Below are 23,698 nucleotides of genomic sequence, written 5' to 3'. Positions count from 1 at the left end.
CAGCGTTTGTAGATCCGTCCCATACTTTGGAACTGTAGAGATGTGATTGACGGTGGCCCGCTCTCATGGGCTCGGCCGGGATGTTTGTAAAGCTTATCAGGCAAGTAATCCCATGTCAAAAACGAACCAAAAAACCAAACAGAAGATTGGTTCAGTGGCAATACCCGACATGTACGCACCGGCGCCCGCACCCCCAAACATGGCTGAGCACATGTTGTAAAGGTACCGTAGAGTTTGTAAACATTAATTTAAAAAAAACCATGTGTTGCATGGTGCACTTCCGCCACCAAGACATCCAAACATTGGCGTGTTTAGTGGTGGGAATTGCGAAAAAAAAAAAGCTGGTGTCCAACTAGCCGACTATTATTTCGTCTTTATCCACAAGACAGACAGCTGAAGGTTGCAATCAAGACACTAACGATTCAGGTCCTTGGTGGCATATACGGAATGTAGATACCTAGTTGAGCGAGGCTTGCCCCCCCCCCCCCCCCCCCACAGCGCACTAGAACTCGGACATTTTCGGGCAGCGATTCAGAGTTCCGGTGGGTCAGGGAGCTGTACGTTTTGATACGCTCGTTCTCCGTTCATGTAAGGCGTTTGATAAACAAACAGTTGGGGAAGGAATTGACTGCTCGTGGGTGTCCTGGCGCCTTCTTGGTGGGTGGGTGGCACTGGTGGGCTAGTTTGGCAGTTGACGTTAGTACCTAGGTAGGTGGGCTTGAGGAGAATTTTCAGCATGGTCTTACCCCTCGTAAAAGCATCAGGGCCTGTATGTGCGTAATTCATGGAATTTTAGGCTAGACATGGACTAAAAGCAGTCATCTGTGCGTCATGGTTCCAGGGGAAATTTGTTCGTTGTGGCGTACGCCACCAGCCCAAACTATCAAGTGGATTTATGCCAGGCGGTCGACGTGGCTGGCGCGTCCAACTGCCCCAGGCCTCTTGTTTGTCTGCCTAGAAAACTTGTGGCACAAGATGCAATTTTACATCTGATTGGCTTGATCAGCCGCAGAGGTACATTTTCGGGACTGGACCCAACTCTTTTTCCGCAGGAGATGGGCTATTAGCCAGCCACTTGATCAAATTTAGAACGACTCGAGCGGAACGAACCAGGTCGTAATAATGATAGCACTTCCAGTGGCCGAACTTTGGGTGAGGGTACGAAGCCAAAATGTGAACAAAGATGCGCATTTTGTCCGCCTATGCTACCCGTGTACTCAGATGCGGCTCTTGCCCTTCATCAAGCCGCCCTCATCTTTCGTACTGCGTATGGTCTCGTTGTGCTTGACGCGCCCTGCGAGGTTGCGGGAAAGTCCAAGAACTAGACATACATGGCTCGCAAGGGCGACTAGATCGCCCGTCTCATCAAGAATGACAGTCTCCATATCCATGCGTCCATTGCGAATCTGCTTGGTCTGCACGCGAAAGAATAACCACTCAACGCCTTGCTCGGGCAGTCGTTTTTTGACTTCTAGGCTCATGTTGAGAGTAGGATACCAGAATAGTGAGTCCCAAGGGAATGGCGTTTGGCTTGCTTCCGTCTCTTCGTCGGTAGGTGGCGGATCCGGACGGTAGGACTCGACGATCATGGGCCACGCGTCTGCCACGAATCCCAGAGACGGGCCGGTGAATCTTTCCCCGTTTGCGAACCGAATCCATCTATCGAGGATACCTACTGCGGCAGTCGGGCCGGCCTTGGACTCGGCCCTCGGGCTGTAATACTCGAGGGCTTTGAACGCTGGCTGGGTCAAGGCACGATGGTGGGCCGGTGCGGGATACCGACACCAGAGCGGATCGTGGCCTTGGCGCATACGTTCAAGGCTAAGCGGCATAGCATCGGGAGGTGGCTCGAGCCTGAAGCCCGTCTTGAGCGTCAAGCCTTCCAACTTGTCGAAATCCGTATTTTTGACAAAGGCCACTACCTCTCGCTTTGCCGTGCCATCAGCCGGGAGCCACGGGGCCGAGGTGGGCAGCGGGTTTTTGACCCCATCGCGTGATTGGTAGAGAGTTATCTGAAGGACTGTGGTCTGCCTGCCAGCCTTCATCTCTTCGACGACAAAGACGGCAGGGCCAACCTCGGTGCGGTCCAGGTACTCGAGGTGTGCCGTCATGGTGTCTGGCTGGCCACGGGAGGACCGGGCAAGGTGTAGTGCCGCCACACGGAGGAAACATGTTGCAACATAGCCTCCATGGGGCACTTTATCAATTGATCATGATATATGCGGTTTGATTAGCGAGAGCTTACTTTGGTGGACAACATCAATGGGCACTCGCTGCAACCAAGGTATCTAGGTAAATGCTAGGTAAGGGCGGGAAAGTAGGTGAGATAGATTGACATGATACGTCTGACTTGGCGGAACAAAGAGACTACCCACCCATCGCAATTCGAAAAGCCTTGTGGAACTGCACAGAATATATATTGGTATCGAGGGCTTTCACCTCACTTGCTTCGGCAAAAGCGATCTTGTCCGCAGCAGGTGGTGAAGAGGCTGACGAAGGGGAGCCCATTGTCAGAGGGCGACAGGCTCATTGTCAACAGGGAGGTTTGATGGGTGCCCGTGTACCTAGGGTTGCTAGGTAGGTCGGTAGGTAGGTAGGTGGCCAGTTGTATAGGTGTATGTATATACAGGGAGGATAGCGAACGGACAGCTTGTGACAGAGAACCAGAAACGGTTGGTCAATCCAGGCGAGCGCGTAGGTGAGTAAGGTAAGGGACCATGGAAGACTGGACTCTTTTATCGATTGTTTAAAGCGGCCGGCAAATGCGATTGTCGGTGCCGAGGTAATGGGACATAGCTTTCAGAGAGCAAGGAGAAGGGATGCTGTAGCGTTAGGTTCCTGCAGTCATGGTGAAATGATTCTGCACATGTGGGATCTTGGCATTGGATGTCAACTCTTTTTTTTTTTTTTTTAACCTGCCAACATAGGTAAGGTAGGTAGGTAGGTATCGACCCAAGTTACCTGCAGAACATGGATCAATTAAACCAAGTACCGCAGATAAGGTATCGGTAAACGGTGTAGTTAGGTAGGGTACCTTGGCGAGGTTGTAGCTGTTTCCACGAACGCATGGACTGTGCGCAAGCTGCTGTCGTTGATGCTCTGAATACCTAGACTAGAAACAGAGCCTCGGTAAATCTTTGGCGTTGCTTATGTCATCGGGTCAACTCTACTTGCCAGTTTCTCGCCATTTCCTTCTGTTTCGGGCATTTTTCCTACCTTGGGCAAATCCAATCTACAGGTAGATTTGGTCTTCTAATAATTTTATACTGTACTGCTTTGAGTTTTCTATCCTTTATAAACTTTGCCTCGGTGGGGACGGGAGAGACGAAAATATCCCTCCCCATCATATTGCAAAGTGCACATACGGAGTGTGGTTCGACAGCTAACGTGGTCCAACCATACCGTAAAAAGCCTGGGAACCCATTGGAACCGACGAATGGATTTTGATGGTTTGCAATTTAACCCCAGTCCCGTCGCCATCTACCATCAGCCCTACCATGTATATTTATTTGACTGTTCATACATTTAGGCCATTCGTAGGTGGCCGCAAAGGTAAGTTCCTTTGATGAAAGGCTTTTTTTTTCTTTTCTTTTTTTTTTTTAAAAAAAAAAATAGGATCTTCATGTCTTTTTTCTTCCCCTTTTGTCCAGATCCCTGTATGTCTATGAGCAGTGCTCAGATTAAATGGCCCGATGTCTACAACGCAATCCACCAGCAAACGATCGAGTCCATGACGTCGTGGACGACTTTGTCTCGAAGCAGTAGTTCTGCAAAAGACACGCTATACCTTCCTAGACAGAATAAGAAATAAAATCAAAAACCCATTGAGAACCTAAACAATGCAACACTTGTTCAGGTTCATGGCCGTAGTTTGTGAGCTGTCGATTCTGCAGTGACCCATCCAAATTTTGGAATTGCAACAAAACGACATTACACGGTCTACCCACCAATCAAACCCTTGGATCCATCCCAAACCGTCCAACTCCGAAAAAAAAAAGAAGAAATAAAAAATAAACATGTCCAAACCCTGGGCTCTAGTCTGCCCGACCTCCCGCGGCATAGGCCACCACCTCACGCGCGCCCTCCTCCGCCGCACCACCCTGCCCATCCTGGCGACGTGCCGCTCCGACCCGGATGGGACCAAAGCCGCGCTGCTGGCCGGCCTCCCGGACGATGGGGGCTCACTCTCGTCCAGGCTGCACATGGCCCGCGTCGACGTGACGGACGAGGACAGCGTGCGGGCCGCCGCCGAGTCGTGCGCGTCCAAGCACTTCCCCCGGGACGGCGGCCACCACCTCCGGCTGGCCTTTGCGCTGCCCGGCGTGCTGCGCGTCGACAAGGCCGTCGAGCAAGTCGACTACGCCCAGACGCTCGACTCGTTCCGCATAAACACCCTCGGACCCCTGATGCTGATGAAGCATTTTGCCCGCTTCCTGCCCCGTGGCCGCTCGGACATGGGCGGCGCTGGTGGTGGTGGTGGTGGTGACGACAAGGGCGTGCTCCCGAACCACTCGGTCTGGGTCAACATGTCGGCGCGCGTCGGGTCCGTCCAGGATAACAGGCAGGGAGGCTGGTACACGTACCGTGCCTCCAAGGCCGCCGTCAACAGCCTCACCCGCACCTTCGACTGGCAGCTTCGGAACCGTGCCGGCCGGGGCGAGGCCGCTTTTGCAGTGGCGTACCACCCCGGAACCGTCAAGACAGATTTTTCAAAGGAGTTTTGGTCCGGTGCCGAGGCGAGGGGGGACCTGCAGGACCCGGACAAGGCGGCCGAGAGGATGCTGGATGTTATATTGGGGCTGAAGCCCGAGCAAAGGGGCAGGATTTGGGACTGGAAGGGAACAGAGGTTCCACCCTAGATGCTCGGCGTTTGGTCAGTTTTTATGCAGGTTGAATCTTTTCTCCTCTGGATATATCAGAGACGAATTGAGATTTTAGCTTTTCAAGTACAACACTACCCTTGATAATCTTTGGGAGAAGAAAAATAATTTTGACAGCGCAACCGCGGCAGTCTAGATATAAGTTAGTGGGCACGAACCACACATTCTCCTCGCTTGAACGTCAAAAAGTAAGGCCCAAATCACTATATCTGCCTGTCCAGTCCCATTATTACCTCATCTCGCAACCAACCAGTCGATCCCTCATAATGCAACATCCTGGAAAGAATTCCCGTCACCGGGTGAAGTGACCTTCGACTCTTCCCCTTTACTACTATCGTTGTCATCGTTCAGGGATCTGGACGGCATCAACGCCGTCGGTCGCAGTGCTATGTCCTCCATCTGTGACTTCTCCTCATCCTGGGCCGTCGGCTTGGGTTTTTCTTCTGCCTTTTCATCCTCGCTGTAATCGTCGGAAGAACTGTCATCGTCATGTCCGCCTCCAGTCTCCTTGTCCCTCATTGCTGCGTCAGACTCGTTAGCTTCTTGGTGACTCTGCGCGGGTTGATATCCAGCCGCGGCCGCGTTGCTTTCTTCGTTGCCATTCTCCCCACTGCCGCGGGACTGTCCAGGTGCGGGGGCCGGCGTGGGTGGCAGATCCTTTTGCGCAGCCGATGTAGACGTAGCAGATGCTGGTGTTTGCGCAGCGGCCGCGGCAGGCGGCGCCGAACGCTCTTCGGCAACACCACCCCCGCCAGGCGCCCCCAAGCTGCTGCCGGGACCAGGTTGCATGGCATCAAGGTAGAACTTGGTGACTCCCAGAATCCTGCCATTTTTCTCACATGCTTCGACCCACTCCGGCCTCACGACCGGGATGTTCATCTCCACGGCCTTTTCCCACTGGATACCCCTACCCTCGGTCGTAACAAAGTGCGTCGTGTCGATTCGGACGCTGTCCACCATCTTGGCACCGATCCTCTCCACGGCCGCGGCGAGCCCCTCCCGCATCGACGCCGGCAGGATGCCCGTGGTGATTGTGATGCCGCTGAGGTCCGTCATCTTGTGCGTCCTGACCGTCACCTTTTCAGAGCTAAACGTTCCCGCGGTCGTGCGCAGGACCAGGTGGAAGGTGTACTCGGTGTCGACGGCCAGGCCGCTGATCTTGGTGCTGTGCATATTCATGGGCCGCGGGATGTTTCCAGCCTTCTGGCCATTGCGGTACAGCGCCAGGCTGATGAGGTCTGCCGTGGCGAGCTGGATGGGGTCCCACTCGAGCACAACCGACGTCTGCGTCGCGTTGCGGCATCGCAGGACGGGCTGCGAGGGCTCGGCGGCCCCAAAGGATTGGTAAATGCGATCCTGCAGCGCACGGAAGAGCTGCTCGGCCTTGGCCTCCGAGGCGGTATTGCGTGAGACGGTGATGTCGACGATTGAGCCGGATTCGATGTCGGGTGGTAGAAGGATTGAGGGAAACTCGATCTATGTGGCGCAGGGTTGTCATGGTCTGTCAGCGGTGCTCAGCCTTTTCATGATGCAATCAAGCTCGCCTCAAGCTGTTTCTGAATTTCTTCTTGATTGCCCAGGCGCGCTGGTCGGGCATCCCCATGACAAGGCAGTGTGCAATTGACTCACGAGGCGTTTGTCTGGGGTCAGCAACACCGTGACGCCAGCGTCGACCTTGCCGACGGTCAACGATACCAACATCTTGTTGGATGTTGTGCGTGTGTGTTTGTGTCAGAATAATAACCCCCCAATTCCTCTAACAGCAGCAGCCAGGTAACTAGGTAAGTCTTTTGGGCAGATGTGCGAAGTTGATTGAGGGGGTGCGGCGATTGTCGCAAGTCGCGTGCAAATTAATTGTATGTGTTTTTGGGTCAATATTGATCAGTTAGGAGCTGGCCGCTCTCTGCTGGATCCCAGTCAGAAATTGGTGCTGCACAATGTGTCCACACCTGGCGTCCAAAACAAGCTAACGGTTGGTCTCGGTCGCGGTTCGTGAACTCATTGCAGGGGGGAGCTTCTACGGGAGCTTCCGTACAGGCAGCACTTCATGGTGGTGATCCATTACCTCTTTTAAATTGAATATATTGAGGGTTAGGGTCAAGCAATACAAAACAAACAAACAAACAAACAAGCAGTTGACAAATAAGATAGGTAAGATTTGTACCTAGGTAACCTGTCATGTTTAAATTACACAAAAAGAACTACCATAGATCCCTAGCGTTTTGGAGTCATTGGACTGTATTTGCTGGTTCGTGGCTCTCTGTCTCGCGGTGCCCAGTAGTTTTTTCTGGTAACCTAGTTCCTTTCTTCTTGGTGCTCAGCAGGGGCGGCATTTTGCCAGCAGCGCACCCCAGAATCGGCACCAACCGGTCGATTATGTCGTGGTAATATTCAACAATCGAGCTGTACTCTGTCTTGATAGCATCGGCCGCATCGGCATGAAGAATGACCGTTCCATACAGCTGTTCAGGCTTGTCGCTCGATTTCTCGATCCTTCTCCCGTACGAATCGTAGCCGTGCATCCGAAGGGCCGCCCGAAAGGCACTCTTCTTCCGCTGAGACGTAACCGAGATGGCACTGTTCCTGAGCCCAGTTTCCTTTCCGCGCCTCGTGTAGGTCGAAATCCACAAAGGCTCCGTCAGACTCTGGTGGATGAGGAGCGAGGCCACCCTCCCCGTCAGAGACGTCAACCGCCAGAAATAATCATTGAAGGCGGTGTCCGATACCAAATGCCTTGGAAGAATAGTCAAAGTAAACGAGGGAGGCCTCTTGACTGATTCCTTGGCTGGTTCTTTGAAATTTTTTGTGGCAATCTTGTCAGCCCTAAGCACAACCTGAGCAGCGCGCAACCTCTTTATGACGCTATATACGGGCTCTATCGGAGAAGGGGTTCGCCATGTTGTGCGTATGTGACTCGCAAAATGATTTTGGCGGATACCATCATATTGAATTGCAACGGCGACGCCATGTGCGCGGCTTGGATGCCAGATGAAATGACCACACTGGACCAGTGCTTTGTACCGCAGGCCTGGTCCTAGCCTTGTCGTCATGGTCCTTATGAAGCGGCAAATTACCTAAGCGTCTTCGAATTGGCCATTCATATTGTAAAATCTGAGTTGGTTTTTTTTTTTTTTTTGAAGAAAATAAAAACAAAAAAACCATGTGCTTGTCAATTTGAATTCGCAAGCAAAGAAAAAGTTGCTGTAAAAGCGAGTGAGGTAGAAAGATACATATCAATCTTGGTCAAGTTTGACAGCCACACACAGCTTCTTTGGGAGGATTCTTCTCCCCCTACCGGCATGGAGACAAACGGCCAAATCCATTGGCTGCACGGGGTTTTATCGCTTATCGTGCCTCCACTATCCTGCAATTCAGCAGGTCCAGTCCACAACAGGGACTTACTTGTGGGTGGGTCCACCCCAACCAACGTCAAAGATTCAGGGGAAATAAGACGCTAAGAATACTCACAGTTCAAGCCCCGGCCAAGCCACATTGAAGACTCGATCCATTGATCAAAGCTGGCAACAGTTCAACTAAAGAAGAGAAAGAAGCCCGCTGTAGTAATAATTCAATAATGACCGTTGCCAATATTTGAGTATCCGTCTACTTTGGCCTTGTCTTTCAAAAATCAAAAGGTCAAAGCTACAGCAAAACCTACCTGTTTAGGTTATTCCTTAGTCCATTTAATTGCTACCCCAATACGCATGCGAGTCTACAAGTCTTGATGGCTTCAAATCCACATCACAGTACCGTGCTATAGGCAACGAACAGCGCTTCATCTTTTTTTTCTCCTACTCTCTTTGTTCATCTTTCCCCCAAGCTGCCATGCGCTCACTCCCACGCCAACTGAGGGGGCGGCGGTTCGTCCGCGCCTTTGTCTTCATCTTCCTGGTGTGGAGCGTCGTCGAGGTGCATTACATCAGCCGGAGCCTGCAGCAGGGCGCCCTCATAACGACGGGACCTCCACTTCCCGAATCCCCCTCGGAGCTGGAGTCCAAACAGGACCATGAGAGGAACGTGCGGGCCGTCAGGGAGCGCCGGTGGGAGGACTCGATCGGCTCGCTGCAGCAGTCCCTGAGCCTGAAGCGCCGGCCGCGCGTCTACATCGCCAGCCTGCACTGGAACAACGAGAAGATCCTGCGTAGCCACTGGAACGCCGCCCTGCTGGACCTGGTGCGCGCCCTAGGTCCGGAGAACGTATTTGTGGCCGTCCACGAGGGCGGCAGCTGGGACGGGTCCGCCGCAGCCCTGCGCGAGCTCGACTCCCAGCTCGGCAGTCTCGGCGTCCGCCGGGACATTGTCCTCGACAGCAAGACCCACAAGGAGGAGGTCGAAAATGTGCCGCCCGAGGGGACGCCGGGCTGGATCGAGACGCCGCGAGGGAGGCGCGAGCTACGACGCATCCCATACCTCGCCCGTCTGCGCAACCGATCCATCGCTCAGCTGCGGGAGATGGCCCAAGCCAACGACTGGGGAAAAGGTGGGGACGAGACGCTGTCCTTTGACAGGGTACTGTTTCTGAACGACGTCGTCTTCTCCGTCGACGATGTACTGGCTCTGCTGCTGACCAAGGAGGGTCACTACGCCGCCGCCTGCTCCATTGATTTTGCCAGACCACCAGAGTACTACGATACCTTTGCATTGAGGGACATTGAAGGGCATGAACATGCCACGCACACCTGGCCCTTTTTCCGCTCTTCAAAGTCTAGACATGCCCTGAAGTTGAGCCTTCCGGTTCCCGTCAAGAGCTGTTGGAATGGCATTGGTGAGTCCACCTTCTTTAACCAACGAATAAAAATAAAATAAAATAGGTCAAGCATCGACATAACAAAAGAAACACTACTAACTGCCAACTTCTTCCTCCAACCCAAGTTGCCATGCCAGCCAGCGTCTTCACAGCCAAAGAGTCGCCGCTCCTCTTCCGCGGCATACCAGACAGCCTCGCGCTGCGGCACCTCGAAGGGTCCGAGTGCTGCCTGATCCATGCCGACAACCCCCTCTCGGCCACGCGGGGCGTGTGGCTAAACCCCAACGTCCGCGTCGGCTACAATGGCGACGCCTACGACGCCGTCCACCCTCCCGACGGCCACGCCTGGCTGTCCTGGTGGGACATCTGGGCCGGCCTGTGGAGGAATCGGCTGAGGAGGATGACCACCACCCCGGCGGTCAAGGAGTGGAAGGTCAGGAGGCTGGTCGAGCAGTGGAGGTCTTCGAGTGGTGATGCCGGAAGGAAGGACGCGGCGGCTGAGGGGGAAGACGAAAAGGGCCTATTCTGTCTGATTAACGAGATGCAGGTGCTTGTCGAGAATGGCTGGGCTCACGTGTAATACCAAACTCTCTATCATCTCATAATTGATAAACACTTGAAGCAAAAGATCACGCGCGCAAAGTTCCGAATAAACGAGACCTACTCCACCTCTTCAGGGTAGTCGCTCTACTCTGGAGGGCAGGTGTATCGATAAAGTAGCAAAATAAAAACAGTACTGATTTCCAATAGTCGTGTCATATTCCTCTATCATTTCATTGCGTCGCAGGCTGTACAACCATCGCTTCAAACAATGATAACGCGGCTAGCGCCTCGCTTTGCTTCTTTGTCCCATTCTATAGTGGTTGATATTGCCTATTTTATGACAGAGGCACCTGAAACAATATGTAAGGTGGGAAGCCAATTCCCTGAAGCGGCCAAGATAGTATCGGCCATTCTAGTGGAGCACTTTTGTTTCCGATATTCATACCGCGCCCAGCATTGCAATGTGCGATCCCTTCCCAAGGTTCTACCAATCGTCATCCGAAGCTTCGTCATCTATTTCAAAGTTAGTATTTTAACTTCGAGTGTTAAGTCCCGGAGAGATTTTGTTCAAAAACTTACCGCTTCTGCTGACCTTCTCCTTACGTTTCTGCAGCGCCGCAGCCAATGCATCAGCCATCCCACCACCGCCAGCGCCAGCGGTAGCACCTGCAGGAGGTAACCCGCTACCATGCGGGCCAGTATCGCTGCTCCCGCCAACTTGTGCAGCACTGCGGTCGCGGATCTGTGACCTGTCCACTTTCTTCAGCGACCCAACACCGCCGGCTTTTTGAATACCGGCCAGCAATCCGGCACGCCCAGGGTCCACAGCTGCGGCAGGCACTCCTGATGCGTACCCAGAATCTCTGTTCGGAGGCGGTGGTGGAGGCGCCGGCGGAGCGCCAGCTATCCCACCCGGAGGCGGAGGAGGCGGGGGCGCCGGTGGGGCGCCGGCAAGTCCACCTGGAGGCGGCGGTGGTGGGGGTGCTGGTGGAGGAGCCGCTGAACCGGATGGCGGAGGCAATGGAGGTGCCGGGGGAGGTGCCGGAGGTGCGCTCGAGGTAGGCAAAGGGGGTGGCGCCGGTGGGGCTTGGGATGAAGGCAAAGGTGGCGGCTGCGGAGAAGCAGCGGCTCTGACCGGTAATACAGGGGGAGGCCTTGTGCTGGGAGGTGGCAAAGGCGGAGCCGTAGGCGCCGCTGGAACTTTTGAAGGGAGTGGGGGTGGCATTGCGGACACAGGAGGAACCTGGTGCACTGGCTCTCTTGATGGTGGAGGTGGTGGAACAGGCCCTCGGCTGGGAGGTGCCGGGGGTGGCGGAACACTCCGTTGAAAAGGCGGCGGTACACCAAATCTGTGATTGGTCGAGTCTTCCTTGTCGTCAACTGGCGTCTTTGGAGGCCTGGGCGGCGGAGGAGGCCCGGGAGCTGGTGCCTGTCTCGGCGGAGGAGCTGTATGGGCATACTTGCCCGCGTCGGGGAGCGGTGGCGGGGCGGCGAAGCGCGGACGAGGCGGAGATGGTGGTGACGTGGGTGCCTCAACCTTCGCAGCACCTCGCCTCGGAGCTGGCGGGGCTGGTGGTGCAGCTCCTCGTCGCGGCGGAGGCGGCGCTGGTGGAGCGTGTGATGATACCGGAGGAGCCGGGGGTGGAGGCGGAGGTGCGCGTAAGCTGTTTGATCGGTCGTTTGATGGTGGTGGCGGTGGTGGCGGAGGAGCGTGGGCTTGCTGGCGGGCTGGCGGGCTTTCCTTGCGCGCAGATTGTTGCTCCTGCTTAAGGAAGTCGACAATGAACTCCTGATTGTCCAGGATGAAGTCATCCGTCAGGCCCTTGTCCTTCAGATCGTCACCAAAGTGCTCTCTCCATAGCGGGTCAAAGGCGTCGAGTATGGCAAACTCGGACTTGGGCTTGCGGCCATTTAGGCCATTGATGCTGCCCACAGATAGCTTTGACTGATGTCCGTTTGGCGGAGGTGGGTGTGTAGCTTGGGGCGAATCTGGTGGAGTATGAGCCGACGAGTGCCGATGGCCAAACAGGCCGCCCAAGATGCCGTGATGTTTCTGAGTTCCTCCTATTGAACCTGGCGCTGCGGATGCTCCGACGGCAAGGCTGAAGGGCGCAACTCTAGTTAATTTGCTGGCATTCCTCTCTCGCTCGTCCATCTTCTTCTTGAACTGTTTCGCCTCTTTCTCGTCGGCGAAACTGAGTCCAGCAAGACACTCCTCGAGCTCGAATGTGTGGAAGAAGACGCGGTCCTGGTTGTAACTCCATGTGTCGTAAATCTCCTGATCCCATATAACGCCCCTCCCACCAGGCTGTAGTTTGTCAGAGCCGTCAGCACAGAACAACATGCCCATTCTTTCTAATCAATATCACCGCCAGAAATCGACGTCTCCGAAACAGAAGCTAGCTAGCTTACCGAGATATCAACAAGCTTCACCCAGTATGTATGTCCGACCAAGTCGTTGCAGAGCACAGCGGCTCCTTGAAGTCCCGTATCTGTCCATTTTGACCTGTTTGGGTATGCAACATAAAGTTTGGCGACAGCAACGGCTTGGATCTTGTTTGTATGCTTGGGAACGAAGCGTTTGACCGTCTCCTTGTCCTGTTCCGACAGGATGGACGGCATCCTGCAGTCGTCGTCGTGGTCGCAGCCGTCACGTGCGTACTTGTTTGCTTGTTGTCGATCGATTTTTTTATTTTTTTTATTTTTCTCTTTTCGTTTGGTGCGGTCAAGAAGTGCGTAATGTCGGTGTCGTGTTATTTGTGGCTCTAGTTGGTTTCCCAATGTGCCATTCTCCCCTACGCCTGCCTGCCTGGGCGTGGTGGTTCGAAGCTATGTAGCGGCAATCTTGGGTCGGTTGCGATTGGAAGGTCGGGCGAAACCTAGAGAAAAGGTCAAGCGTGTGCGCGTGCGTCGTAGCGAATCGTCGCAGTGCAGTGAGCGAGTGACTGGGCAAATATGTATGCGTGTGTCTGTGTGCGTATGTGTTGGCGGCGCTTATTTTTCCCGCCGGTCAGATCAGCTCCGAAGGCTACCTTGCCTAAGGTATTAAAGTTGGTTTGCTACGTAGGATATACGTGGTAGTGTAGTGAGGTATGTGGCTGGGTTGTTGCAGTGCGTGAGGCCTGATTTCCGGTCAGGTCAGACGTATGTAAACCCGACTTTGCAATATTTTCCCCTCTAAAGATTCAAGCTGAGGGAGCAAATGAACAGCTTCGGTTGGGGAATTTGTCGGACTGGACTGGATTGGGTTGGGCTGGGCTTGCTATGATACTGTATGGTACCGATGCCCGGGTGGGTTCGCTGGCGGGGTGCGGTGGGTTGAATTGGGCAAGTCAAGGTCACAATTAAAAGTCAGGGACCATGGCTGACGAATAAGTAAAAAAGCACACGACTGGAACACGGACCATTTCAGGCCCAGTGGAAGCAACCATAAGGATACCGGAGCTGGCTAAATTACCCCTATTTCCAGCTTTGATGGGTTGACTTTCTAGGCAGAAATATTTTTCACCCAGTACGTAGTAAACTTTTTTGGGCTTTCAAATAATTACGCGGATACCACACGCAAACGTTTCACTCTCGTCGCTTGCAGAGAAAGACTCGTCAGCCCAGCCGCCTCTTTACTCCGTAGGTACTTGGGTGCGGGCTGCCAACCAAACGGACGGCCTACACCCACGACCGTTAAATTTGGATCGAGGAGGTGGTCTAATAAATGCCCAAGAAGACATTGAAATTCGATAGAGGTTCTATCTTGCTTTTGAATTTGCACCATCTTTTTTTTCTTTTTTTCTCTCTCTTGAAATGCATATGTCTCGAATGTCTTATTATAGTAACTACATGTCGGAGAACAGATGTATGCTAATTTCCTCGAGGTCATCAATGGTCTGAACCCTTCTTGTGGCCACAACATAGATAGTTTAAGGTCCGACGCGCTCAGTTTACGCAAATTGCTTCATGGGATGGTGGGGAACAGCATCTTCAGCTGGAAGCTTCCATTGACAGACGCATTTCGAACCCACCACAACGATCATACCCAGCCTGCAAACCGACATTCAATTTAGCTGGGAGAAACCATGGTATTTTTGTCAAGATTGTCAATTAATTAAGTGATAAGTTGCAGCGTTCAATCCTCCCCCGATCTTTGACTACAGCTCAAAGACCCTTCAACGACATGTCCGATAACATGCGTAATCCGACTTCTCTTTGCATTACAACATCTCTATTTACTTGTTCAGTTCTTGAGCCTTGGCACGGCGCTCCTCCTTGGTACCCTCCTCGGTGACATTGAAGTCCTGCGGAATGGCCGGACCCGGGTGTGCCGAGTGGGGCTGGATGGCGGCCTTGATCTTGTCCGTCACGGAACCCTGGTTGCCCTGACAGAGAAGCAAATTGGTAAATGTTAGTCTGCGGTCTCTCATGTAAAAATGAGGAACGGTAGGTAGTATGGTTGCACGAACCTGGTCAGGGTTGGGAACCACCTGGGTCTTCTGGTCTTGGTTGTTGCTAGAATCCATCTTCAAGTAATGTGGATGTAATTTTTTTTAAAGGTTCAGTTGTTGCAAGGTAAGGTATGAAGATGTGTGTTGGTATGGTGTCTCGATGGGAATTTGTTTAGGATGAGGGCAAAAGATGAAGTATTTATTGTCTGAAAGGCATTACTCCGAGTTTTTAAGACAAAACCCCTCCTGCCGTTTACTCCCAACCTTCTCAGCCCAAGTTACGCCCCATACTCAATCATGTGCACCTTGAGCATCATCACTCACTGGGCAAACAAGATACATGCGTAAAGCAGACAGTCAGTCGGTGATCAGTGATGACGTCGTCTTTGTGCTTTCTGGAATGGGCTTCCTCGTCTTAGCATGGTGGGGTTCACATTTAAAAGTAATAAAAGTGGATCACACAGTGAGGGAGGTAGCCACCAATTGCGAAACAGTGTTAGGCCGCACACTTTCCCACGGTGAACCTCAGCTTATTGGCTGTTTTACTCCGTAAATCTCGGTGGTCTGGGTCTTTAAGCTGTCTCGCTTTACTGTACATACCTATGCCGCCTGAAGGGCACACGCAGCAACTGACGTACTTTGCACCTCCAGCCTGACTTTGTACATCCGACGACGGTGTTAGGACGAGCACGTTCCTTGTATTCATCTTTTTGAAGGGGAGCCTTTGCTGCTTGGTTATTTGTAACTTCGGTGTCAAATTACTATTGGGAAAATCCCTGGGGGTTTGTTTTTTCTTGGGCTCAGATTTTATTCTGTGCCAAAACAACCCTGACCCCCAATCGGAGGTATCGGACGTAACCAGCTCCTTTGGCTGCCTCTTGGGTTCCGCGCAGAAATCCCAGCACACCCAATACTGTAACACGGTGAAAACAACAATGCGCCACCCTGTCTGATAAACAACTGGCCGCCCGGTGTCATCCGGACTGCTCTGCAGCTCTACCATGTCCGCCACTAAGGCTCCGGCTCAACCTCCGCCGGTGAAGCTTTCCCTTCCGCTGGAATACCAACAAAGCGTGTTCCAAGAGCTTCGCGCCGATGATCAGCTCGTCATTATTGCCCGAGGCCTTGGGCTTATGAGGCTAGTTACCAATTTGCTGCACTCATACGATGCGGCTGGTAACAACCTGGTCCTTGTGGTCAACGCCGACGATCGTGAGATCGGCTGGATCGGAGAGGCCCTTGCTGAGCACGCCGCCATAAGTGCTAGTCCCCTGGCGCGCGGCCTGACCGTCGTCAACACTGACTACACCAATGTCGGCCAGCGCGAGCGGCTGTATGCCGGGGGTGGCATCTTCAGTGTCACGTCTCGCATATTGGTCGTCGACCTGCTCACGGGCCTGTTGGATCCGGTTTCCATCACCGGTATCGTCTTGCTGCATGCCGACAAGGTGGTGGCAACCTCGCTCGAGGCCTTTATCTTGCGTATATACCGGCAGAAGAACAAAGTCGGGTTTCTCAAGGCCCTCTCGGACAATCCCGAAGCGTTCACCTATGGCTTTGCTCCGTTGGCCACCATGATGCGTAACATGTTCCTGCGGAAAGCGTCCCTCTGGCCGCGCTTTCACATATCTGTCGCCAAGTCCCTCGAGGGAAAGAAGACGGCCGAGGTGGTCGAGCTTGAGGTGCAAATGACGGAAGCCATGAACACCATCCAGACGGCCATCATGGAATGTGTGGAGGTCAGCATCCATGAGCTCAAAAAGGGCAACTCAGGTCAGCTTCTTGATATGGAGGACTGGAATCTCGACAGTGCTCTCACGCAGAACTTTGACGTCAGCATCCGTCGCCAGCTCAACCCAAATTGGCACCGCGTCAGCTGGAAGACGAAGCAGATTGTCGGGGATCTGACTGTGTTGCGTGGGATGCTGCAATCGGTTGTCTCGTTAGACGCTGTCTCGTTTTTGCAACTGCTTGATACCATCCACGCCGCACATAAGCCGCCGCCAGGCTCGACCAGGCAGACGCAGTCACCTTGGTTATTTCTAGACGCTGCGCAGACCATATTTGAGACGGCCAAGAAGAGAGTATATGCCGCCAGCAACACTAGATCCGTCACTTCGGGGCCAGAAATGGGCACAAACGCGTCTCTTGACTCCCTACAACCGGTGCTGGAAGAGCAGCCAAAATGGTCTGTATTAGCCGATGTTCTGACCGAGATCGAGCGCGACATGTACTTTGAGCCTACATCGCGAGGTGACTCTAACGGAACAATCCTCATCATGTGTTCTGATACCAATACGTGTCGACAGCTCCGTGACTTTCTTCAGTTCATGTATGTAAAACCGCGCAGCGAGCGCAAGGTTGACAAGTCGGCAGCCATTGAGGGGGAGGATGATGAGGAACCATCGGCTGCTTATCTTATGCGCCGAAAGCTGCGCAACTACTTGAAGTGGAAGCGAGAGTTTGCCCAAGTCAATGCCACCCTATTTGCCGAGAATCAAAAGGCCTTGTCCAATGCCACAGACTCGAGGGGCTCCGGACGTGCGCCCCCAAACAAGCGACGTAGAGTTCGCGGCGGCGGTTCAGTGAATGTCGGTGGTGCCAGGGCTGATAACGGCAGTATTAACCAATACTTTGAGAAGCCAGGGGAGGTGGCAGAGCTCATGGCCTCGGTCCAGCTGAACGGCGCGGAAGAGGAGCAGGCGGAACAAAAGGTCGACGTCATGGCCGTACCCGACGCGCTGGAGAACATGGACGATTACTATGAGCTGTACGAGATGCAGGATCTCGTGGTTGTCCATGCCTATGATGGCGACCAGGACGAGCATGTCCTTGAGGAGGTCAAGCCCCGTTACGTCGTCATGTACGAGCCAGATGCGTCCTTTATCAGACGTGTCGAGGTTTATCGGAGTTCGCATAATGACCGCAACGTGCGTGTCTACTTTATGTATTACGGTGGCTCTGTAGAAGAGCAACGTTACCTGTCGACGATCCGTCGCGAGAAGGACTCATTCACCAAGCTCCTCAAGGAGCGTGCATCGATGGCTATTACCATCACTACAGACCCACATGGCGCTCCAGACGATCCTCAAGAGGCATTCCTCCGGACAGTCAACACCCGCATTGCAGGCGGTGGGAGAATGACGACCAAGGCAACAGCGGAACCGCCGCGCGTCGTGGTGGATGTGCGAGAATTTCGTTCCTCTCTGCCGTCACTTATCCACGGCCGGTCCTTGGTGGTGGTGCCGTGCATGTTGACGGTGGGCGACTACATCTTGTCGCCAAACATCTGCGTCGAGAGAAAGTCTATTTCTGACCTGATCTCGTCCTTCAAAGACGGCAGGCTGTTTGGCCAGTGTGAATCCATGTTTCAGCACTACAAAAGCCCGATGTTACTCATCGAGTTCGATCAGAACAAGTCCTTCACACTTGAGCCGTTTGCGGACTTGTCAGGAAATCTGAACAGCATCAGGCCCTCGGCTCAGCCATCGGATTTGCAATCTCGTATTGTGCTCCTCACCTTGGCGTTTCCAAAGCTGCGTATCATCTGGTCCTCATCACCCTACGAGACCGCAGAAATATTCGAGCGGCTCAAAGCACAGGAGCCCGAGCCAGATCCCATAGCAGCCGTCAGAGCGGGGCTAGACGGTACCACCGGGGCTGGCGATGACCAACCTTTCAATACGGAGCCGCAAGAGATGCTTGGCATCGTGCCGGGGATCACGCCTAAGAATATCAAGGCGATAACGGCCCAGGTTGACAATCTGAGGGAAATAGCAAACATGCCTCTGCCAGAACTAGAGGTCGTGGCTGGTAAAGAGGTTTCCAGACAGGTTTATGGGTTCTTTAACAAGGATGTGATAGAAGATGTTGAAAATGACTAGAACAGACAATCAAGGAAACCCCAGTTCAAGCTTTAGAGTGCACACATCACATGGCTGGAAGTAAAAAGTACAGTACATGGGAACAATAAGATAATCAAAGAGAGAAGAGGTAGTCAGAAAACGCAATTGGGTATCTGTTCACACTATCTTCTTGCAAGTCGTAATGTCATGCTTGCATACTGAGTTGTTGATGTGTTTGCGAGTAAATGCAGTGTAAAACAAAAGAAACAAAAAGGGGGGTAATCGCAGTCGCGGTATTACAAAACCAAAACAAACAAAAAAAAAAAAAAAATTCAAACGCAAACACGCATCGCAACCAACTCCTTATGCCTCAACTCCTTGGGTTTGTAGAATCACCCATCTGCCCTCACTCCTTCCCGGCAGATGGGTCCTATTATACTCGAGTCGTCCTATGGGTTCTGGTTCGGCGACGACCGCCACCGCTGCGCCTTGCGTAGCCTGAAAGACAAGTATATGTGTTAGTAACTGCAATCTCTTTTGAAGATACACTGGAGAATGGAGGAGAGAAAAACGTACCACAGGTGATGCAGTTAATGAGGACGTTGAAGATGCTAACGATGCCGGAGATGATGGCTTGGATCATGGAGCCGATGGCGTTGACAATGCCACGAAGGCAGTTGCCGATGCTGGACATTACTGCACCCATTTTGGCTGTGTTTTTTTTTTGTTGTTGTTGTTGTTGTATTGTCGTACAGGAAGAGGCTCTCAAGGATTAAACAGCTCTTTTGGCTGTTAGGGAATTATGTGTGGTTATGATTTTGTTTGAATGATGATCAGAATAAGGATGAAGAAAACGTCGAGCAATGGGATGCCACGGCCGTCATTAAATAATAACAGGACGACAAACGAAACAACAATGAGCAAGTCACACAAAGCTACCTGCCTCAGCTGTCTGCTGCTCTTCCCAATGAAAATCATGTCATTTGCTGCTCCCATGACATTCATGAACGCATCTATCCAATCCAACCCCCGTCGCATCCCCTGGTACACAAGCTCACAACATACCGGTAAACCTGCTCCTCCAACAAGGGATATTCGGTTCCATTCCATGATCGACAAAAATCTTCATACGTACCAGTAAGAGTAAAGTAGGTCATCCCTCCTTTGTGGTACGAGACCTCATGCACATACAATCTCCGAGCTCCAAGTAAAAATAGTGTAAAACATATCCTATAGGTGGGCTCGGGAATTCCCCGACAGGAGGTGAGGTCATTTTTACGGCGTTCAGCATCCCTTCGGGAAACGTTTACGTTTGGTAGGTATGACGATATTTTCTTTTTTTTGGGGGTCGGCTATCCTCCAACAGTAGCAAGCTCTCAAATCCCCTTAGGTCAGTCACCTTTTGAGCTAGGGGTTGTTTGGGGCGGTGACGTCGTGACGTCATTTGCTACCCCTAATCAGCCAAAAACACGTCAAAAGCTAACAACGAGGGGAGGGCATCCCACCCCCCCATGGGCCATCACGGAACGAAGGAAGATCACATCTCAGAAAGAAAAATGAAAGCCAATCAAATAGTCTGCATGGGGTTCAAATTTATCGAGATTGACGACCTAAAGGCTCGGTCGTGGCCTGGCATTTCTTCCGCTACCTTTGCGCCACAATCTTCATTCGTCGTACAAAGGGAAGCAAAAAAAGTAAAATGGAATCTAACACCTCTGGTAATTCTAAGGTAAATCACTGATGTCATGCAGTAAAAGAAAAAGTAAAGAAAATCTCCCAAGCACCTTGAGGTGTGGCAGTGGCTTTTTGCTTGGTAGGTACCTACCAACCTACCAACCTACCAACCTACCCAGTCCATCCCCGTGTTCTTCATCACAAGAACTTGGTTAAAGAAATCAAACACTATGTAGTCAAGCAACATCGACGCCACAGGTACGCTGTTGTACCCAAAGTTGGCAGCTGGGGCGGAAGCTACTGTGGTAGTAATAAAATCACCTCATTTCAACCACAGTAAATGCCTGGGCGGGGGTGGCTGTCTCCATGTCTTGTGTTCGGTAGATGGGAGGCTAGAATATCTTGCACATTTCCAAGTAGAATTTCTTGTTAAGGACCAGAACCCTCGTATTTGTGACTAGTAGCGTCAACCACTAATACCACGAAATCTTTTACAGTCTCGGCAAATGGGTCTCGGGGAAGATAGAGAGAAATGCGAGCCCCCTTGCCCATAACAGTTTTGTGTGAAAAAAACAACTTTTCGTGCACCGCGGCCAAGATTAAATTTGCGACGAAGACTCCCAATCCCATAGGAAAAATAACCATGCAACCAAGTCTGAGCGATGTAAGGAATCATTGCCAGGGGGGAAAACCCATCATTTCGTCCCTGAACACCCGCCCATTAAAGAGACCAAAAATCGCGTCAATTCCTTACGAAGCCATGTAAGTGCTTGCGTCAATACCATCCTTGGGGAACTCACTAGACACACACACACATTAGTTAGAATATCATCACATATTTCAAAACAAGTTCACGGATTTGAAAAGTGAGCAAACTTACGGAATGGGAACCTCGAAGCGCTTCTCGATGGCAGTAAGGACTTCCTTGTCCTGGTCGTTGGTAACAAAAGAGACGGCGAGACCCTTGGTACCGAAACGACCAGCACGACCGACACGGTGAAGGTACGAGTCGGCGTCAGCAGGCATATCGTAGTTGATAGCCAGGTTGATACGCTCGATATCGATACCACGACCGAACACGTCGGTGGCTACGCAAATACGCTTGTTGAATTCCTTGAACTCCTTGTACCGGCGAATACTAAACAATTCTGTCAGTGGCTGTCATATATTGGATAGTATCAATATTGGGATATGTCAAACAAAAACATACCGCTCTTCCTGGCTGACACCCGAGTGTACAGCAATCGAGGGGAAGTTGCACTCGCGCAGAAGCTTGTCAAGCTCTGTGGCGCGCAGGGTGCTCTTGACGAAGATGATGACTTGGTTGAATTGCAGATCATCCAGAAGTTCGTTGAGCTTCCTGTTCTTCTCCTTCTCCTCGAGAGCAACAAAGTATTGCTGCAGACCGTGCAACGTCAACTTGGTATCCTCGTCGACGTAGTGCTCCGTCGGGTTCTGCATGAACTTCTTGCAGATCGGCTTGATCTCATCCGAGAGCGTGGCAGAAAACATCATGACCTGCTTCTGCTGAGGCGTAGCACGGAAGATCTCCTGCACGTCACGGCGCATGTCTACAGTCCTGTTAGTACGGCGGGCCTGCGCGGGAGCACTTGAAACTATGTCGGATCCACAGCGGTCTGCACTCACCAATCTGGTCGAGCATCTTGTCACACTCGTCAAGGACAAAGATACGCACACTGCTAAGACGCAGGAATTTATCACGGACGAGCGCATTAAGTCGTCCGGGTGTTCCAACAATGATGTGAGGGTGCGTCTCCTTGTTCTTCAGCAACTCGGCATCCTTCTGGATTGGCGTACCACCGAAGAACACACCAGTCTTGATGTCAGGCATGTACTTGGAGAAGCGGTTGTACTCGTTCCGAATCTGGAAAGCCAGTTCACGAGTGTGGCACATGACGAGGACTGAGCACTCCCCTGCCACGGGTTCAACCTGCTGCAGGGTGGTGAGGACGAAAACGGCCGTCTTTCCGAGACCGGACTTGGCTTGGCAGATGATATCTCCTCCCAACATGGCTTGAGGAATACATGTCTGCTGGACTGTACGGTCGATCGATGTTAGATAATCGCGTCTTGAAAGGTACGTTTTGGGTTGGACGGTTGGGCTAGGTCGAAAGGTCCGTCCATCGTCGCAGCAGAGGCAAGGCAAGTAATCGGTTTCAAATCGACACCCAAAAATATGAAAAAAAGTCATCTCTCTCTGGAAAGAGAGACTTAGGCTTGACGGCTCATGATGTTGACCGAAGTCAATCACTCGCCGACTTGGGAGAAACACAGTGTCAGAGAGTGTGAGACACAACGCCGACATGTGCTCCTCCCTGACATCCACAATGGATGTTCTGAGTCCATCTCAGTCAGATGGGGCTCTAAGCCTTTCTCTAGACTCTTCTGGGACCTTCCCACACCCCAGCTGGCGAAGCTGTCACCCGCGATAAAATCGCACTCAATTAACACTGGCTGTAGACACTCTTTCGAGGCTGCTGCCAATGAAGAGGCCGCCATGTTTCAGTCGCCGAAAATGCGACATAGATCAAGTCCGATCTGACGATGACATCGTACTCTCGTGACTGAGCATGTTTGAACAATGATGCGCCACCACCAACAACTGATTCCCCTTCCCCATTGTTGCGCGCCTAATGTGCGAGGTGTGTAGGTTTTTTTTTTTTTCTTTTTTTCTTTGATTTGCCTTTGTGCCTTGTAGATACTTGAATTGCTTGCGCGAGATGGACGGACCCGGACCGAAAGAGAAAAAAGGTCTGGAGGGGATGGATATAGAGCTGGGAGATTAAAACGTGTTTTTGTTTCGGGGAACTAACCCTCCGAGGGGTGCTCGAAACCGCAGTCACCAATCGCGCGGAGGAGCTCCGGCTTCAGCAGGAAGTCGCGGAAGCCGGTCGAGTGGATGCCGACATAACTGCCCTTCTTGTCGACGTTGCCGCCGGCAGCGAGCTCGCCCTTCTTTCCGTTCGAGTCCGCGGCCGGGGCGGCGGTCTCGTTGGTGTTGAGCTCCTCATCGGAGTAGTCGATGAGATCTTCTTCAGCAGACATATTGGCGGGCGATCTGTGGTTTGGTTGAAAATTGGTATTCGAGGGTGAAAAGTAAGCAAATCGAAGTAGGTTGTCAAGGTGCGGATTATGGATCGCTGTGAGCTGCACGTAAAGAGAGAAAAGGCGGGCCGCGATAGGCAATTAAAAGTCAAGATTCCGGTTTTGTCGCGATTTCACGCGTTTCCGGTCGTGTAGGCCGTTGTTGTGGATGAACAATGGCGAGGATTTTGATGGGAAAAGAGCTTGATCGCTGTAACCAAGGAGGAAAACTCAGAGAGGAATGACCTGGCTGATTGAGATTGCCTCTGGAAGGTGACAGCAACAACCGCACAGTCTGACAAGTGCACAGCCTCATGCCAATGCAGTAACAGTGTCAGTGGAGAGGCTGACAACCACGCTAGTCCCAATTAGGGTAAGGTGACTTGAGTCAAGTACAATGGCAAGAATGGCTTGGCCCTTGCTTGCATTTCACTGCATTGCACGAATCAATCCAAGAAAAAAGCATCA

General features: G+C 52.3%; 10 protein-coding genes across 10 annotated transcripts; 3 read left to right on the top strand and 7 right to left on the bottom strand.

Moving 5' to 3' along the window:
• Positions 1 to 293: 293 nt before the first annotated feature.
• PgNI_10581 (uncharacterized protein) lies at positions 294 to 3,066 on the bottom strand. Its single transcript, XM_031130554.1, has 3 exons — positions 2,376 to 3,066; positions 747 to 2,197; positions 294 to 679 (listed from the first exon to the last, which is right to left on the bottom strand). Exons 1-2 carry the CDS (start codon positions 2,506 to 2,508, stop codon positions 1,218 to 1,220), a joined length of 1,113 nt encoding a protein of 370 aa, XP_030979871.1. The 5' UTR covers positions 2,509 to 3,066; the 3' UTR covers positions 294 to 679; positions 747 to 1,217.
• A 950-nt stretch (positions 3,067 to 4,016) lies between these two features.
• Positions 4,017 to 4,859, top strand: PgNI_10580 (uncharacterized protein; the record flags this gene model as incomplete). Its single annotated transcript, XM_031130553.1, has 1 exon — positions 4,017 to 4,859. One exon carries the CDS (start codon positions 4,017 to 4,019, stop codon positions 4,857 to 4,859), a length of 843 nt encoding a protein of 280 aa, XP_030979803.1.
• A 63-nt stretch (positions 4,860 to 4,922) lies between these two features.
• PgNI_10579 (uncharacterized protein) lies at positions 4,923 to 6,833 on the bottom strand. Its single transcript, XM_031130552.1, has 2 exons — positions 6,510 to 6,833; positions 4,923 to 6,356 (listed from the first exon to the last, which is right to left on the bottom strand). The coding sequence occupies exons 1-2, from the start codon at positions 6,579 to 6,581 to the stop codon at positions 5,142 to 5,144; spliced, it is 1,287 nt and encodes a 428-aa protein (XP_030979558.1). The 5' UTR covers positions 6,582 to 6,833; the 3' UTR covers positions 4,923 to 5,141.
• A 275-nt stretch (positions 6,834 to 7,108) lies between these two features.
• PgNI_10578 (uncharacterized protein) lies at positions 7,109 to 7,930 on the bottom strand (the record flags this gene model as incomplete). Its single annotated transcript, XM_031130551.1, has 1 exon — positions 7,109 to 7,930. One exon carries the CDS (start codon positions 7,928 to 7,930, stop codon positions 7,109 to 7,111), a length of 822 nt encoding a protein of 273 aa, XP_030979557.1.
• Positions 7,931 to 8,705: 775 nt separating this feature from the next.
• Positions 8,706 to 10,254, top strand: PgNI_10577 (uncharacterized protein; the record flags this gene model as incomplete). The annotated part of the gene is made up of 2 exons (XM_031130550.1): positions 8,706 to 9,645; positions 9,753 to 10,254. The coding sequence occupies 2 exons, from the start codon at positions 8,706 to 8,708 to the stop codon at positions 10,205 to 10,207; spliced, it is 1,395 nt and encodes a 464-aa protein (XP_030979550.1). The 3' UTR covers positions 10,208 to 10,254.
• A 126-nt stretch (positions 10,255 to 10,380) lies between these two features.
• Positions 10,381 to 12,932, bottom strand: PgNI_10576 (uncharacterized protein). Its single transcript, XM_031130549.1, has 3 exons — positions 12,583 to 12,932; positions 10,750 to 12,478; positions 10,381 to 10,683 (listed from the first exon to the last, which is right to left on the bottom strand). Exons 1-3 carry the CDS (start codon positions 12,790 to 12,792, stop codon positions 10,655 to 10,657), a joined length of 1,968 nt encoding a protein of 655 aa, XP_030979549.1. The 5' UTR covers positions 12,793 to 12,932; the 3' UTR covers positions 10,381 to 10,654.
• A 1,321-nt stretch (positions 12,933 to 14,253) lies between these two features.
• Positions 14,254 to 14,906, bottom strand: PgNI_10575 (uncharacterized protein). The gene is made up of 2 exons (XM_031130548.1): positions 14,625 to 14,906; positions 14,254 to 14,540 (listed from the first exon to the last, which is right to left on the bottom strand). The coding sequence occupies exons 1-2, from the start codon at positions 14,679 to 14,681 to the stop codon at positions 14,391 to 14,393; spliced, it is 207 nt and encodes a 68-aa protein (XP_030979552.1). The 5' UTR covers positions 14,682 to 14,906; the 3' UTR covers positions 14,254 to 14,390.
• A 701-nt stretch (positions 14,907 to 15,607) lies between these two features.
• On the top strand, positions 15,608 to 18,490 carry PgNI_10574 (uncharacterized protein; the record flags this gene model as incomplete). Its single annotated transcript, XM_031130547.1, has 1 exon — positions 15,608 to 18,490. One exon carries the CDS (start codon positions 15,608 to 15,610, stop codon positions 18,488 to 18,490), a length of 2,883 nt encoding a protein of 960 aa, XP_030979551.1.
• A 259-nt stretch (positions 18,491 to 18,749) lies between these two features.
• PgNI_10573 (uncharacterized protein) lies at positions 18,750 to 19,255 on the bottom strand. The gene is made up of 2 exons (XM_031130546.1): positions 19,028 to 19,255; positions 18,750 to 18,949 (listed from the first exon to the last, which is right to left on the bottom strand). Exons 1-2 carry the CDS (start codon positions 19,155 to 19,157, stop codon positions 18,885 to 18,887), a joined length of 195 nt encoding a protein of 64 aa, XP_030979554.1. The 5' UTR covers positions 19,158 to 19,255; the 3' UTR covers positions 18,750 to 18,884.
• Positions 19,256 to 20,486: 1,231 nt separating this feature from the next.
• PgNI_10572 (uncharacterized protein) lies at positions 20,487 to 23,469 on the bottom strand. Its single transcript, XM_031130545.1, has 5 exons — positions 22,960 to 23,469; positions 21,773 to 22,183; positions 21,336 to 21,696; positions 21,006 to 21,263; positions 20,487 to 20,924 (listed from the first exon to the last, which is right to left on the bottom strand). Exons 1-5 carry the CDS (start codon positions 23,189 to 23,191, stop codon positions 20,876 to 20,878), a joined length of 1,311 nt encoding a protein of 436 aa, XP_030979553.1. The 5' UTR covers positions 23,192 to 23,469; the 3' UTR covers positions 20,487 to 20,875.
• Positions 23,470 to 23,698: the final 229 nt, after the last annotated feature.

Source organism: Pyricularia grisea, chromosome VII (assembly GCF_004355905.1).
Source record: "Pyricularia grisea strain NI907 chromosome VII, whole genome shotgun sequence".
Lineage (NCBI taxonomy): Eukaryota > Fungi > Ascomycota > Sordariomycetes > Magnaporthales > Pyriculariaceae > Pyricularia > Pyricularia grisea.
Note: the sequence above shows the minus strand (reverse complement) of the source record. Positions and strands in the feature narration are given on the sequence as shown.

Excerpts from the sequence above, each read along its gene's own strand:
- PgNI_10581 (XM_031130554.1), bottom strand. The coding sequence starts at position 2,508 with ATGGGCTCCCCTTCGTCAGCCTCTTCACCACCTGCTGCGGACAAGATC. Across the intron at positions 2,198-2,375 it reads GGCTTTTCGAATTGCGATGG|TGCCCCATGGAGGCTATGTT; the intron begins GTGGGTAGTCTC and ends CAATTGATAAAG.
- PgNI_10579 (XM_031130552.1), bottom strand. The coding sequence starts at position 6,581 with ATGTTGGTATCGTTGACCGTCGGCAAGGTCGACGCTGGCGTCACGGTG. Across the intron at positions 6,357-6,509 it reads TGACCCCAGACAAACGCCTC|ATCGAGTTTCCCTCAATCCT; the intron begins GTGAGTCAATTG and ends TGCGCCACATAG.
- PgNI_10576 (XM_031130549.1), bottom strand. The coding sequence starts at position 12,792 with ATGCCGTCCATCCTGTCGGAACAGGACAAGGAGACGGTCAAACGCTTC. Across the intron at positions 12,479-12,582 it reads TGAAGCTTGTTGATATCTCG|CCTGGTGGGAGGGGCGTTAT; the intron begins GTAAGCTAGCTA and ends GACAAACTACAG. Across the intron at positions 10,684-10,749 it reads GGAGAAGGTCAGCAGAAGCG|ATGACGAAGCTTCGGATGAC; the intron begins GTAAGTTTTTGA and ends ACTTTGAAATAG.
- PgNI_10575 (XM_031130548.1), bottom strand. The coding sequence starts at position 14,681 with ATGGATTCTAGCAACAACCAAGACCAGAAGACCCAGGTGGTTCCCAAC. Across the intron at positions 14,541-14,624 it reads TGGTTCCCAACCCTGACCAG|GGCAACCAGGGTTCCGTGAC; the intron begins GTTCGTGCAACC and ends CTTCTCTGTCAG.
- PgNI_10573 (XM_031130546.1), bottom strand. The coding sequence starts at position 19,157 with ATGGGTGCAGTAATGTCCAGCATCGGCAACTGCCTTCGTGGCATTGTC. Across the intron at positions 18,950-19,027 it reads CATTAACTGCATCACCTGTG|GCTACGCAAGGCGCAGCGGT; the intron begins GTACGTTTTTCT and ends CTTGTCTTTCAG.
- PgNI_10572 (XM_031130545.1), bottom strand. The coding sequence starts at position 23,191 with ATGTCTGCTGAAGAAGATCTCATCGACTACTCCGATGAGGAGCTCAAC. Across the intron at positions 21,697-21,772 it reads CAAGATGCTCGACCAGATTG|ACATGCGCCGTGACGTGCAG; the intron begins GTGAGTGCAGAC and ends ACAGGACTGTAG. Across the intron at positions 21,264-21,335 it reads GGTGTCAGCCAGGAAGAGCG|TATTCGCCGGTACAAGGAGT; the intron begins GTATGTTTTTGT and ends AGAATTGTTTAG.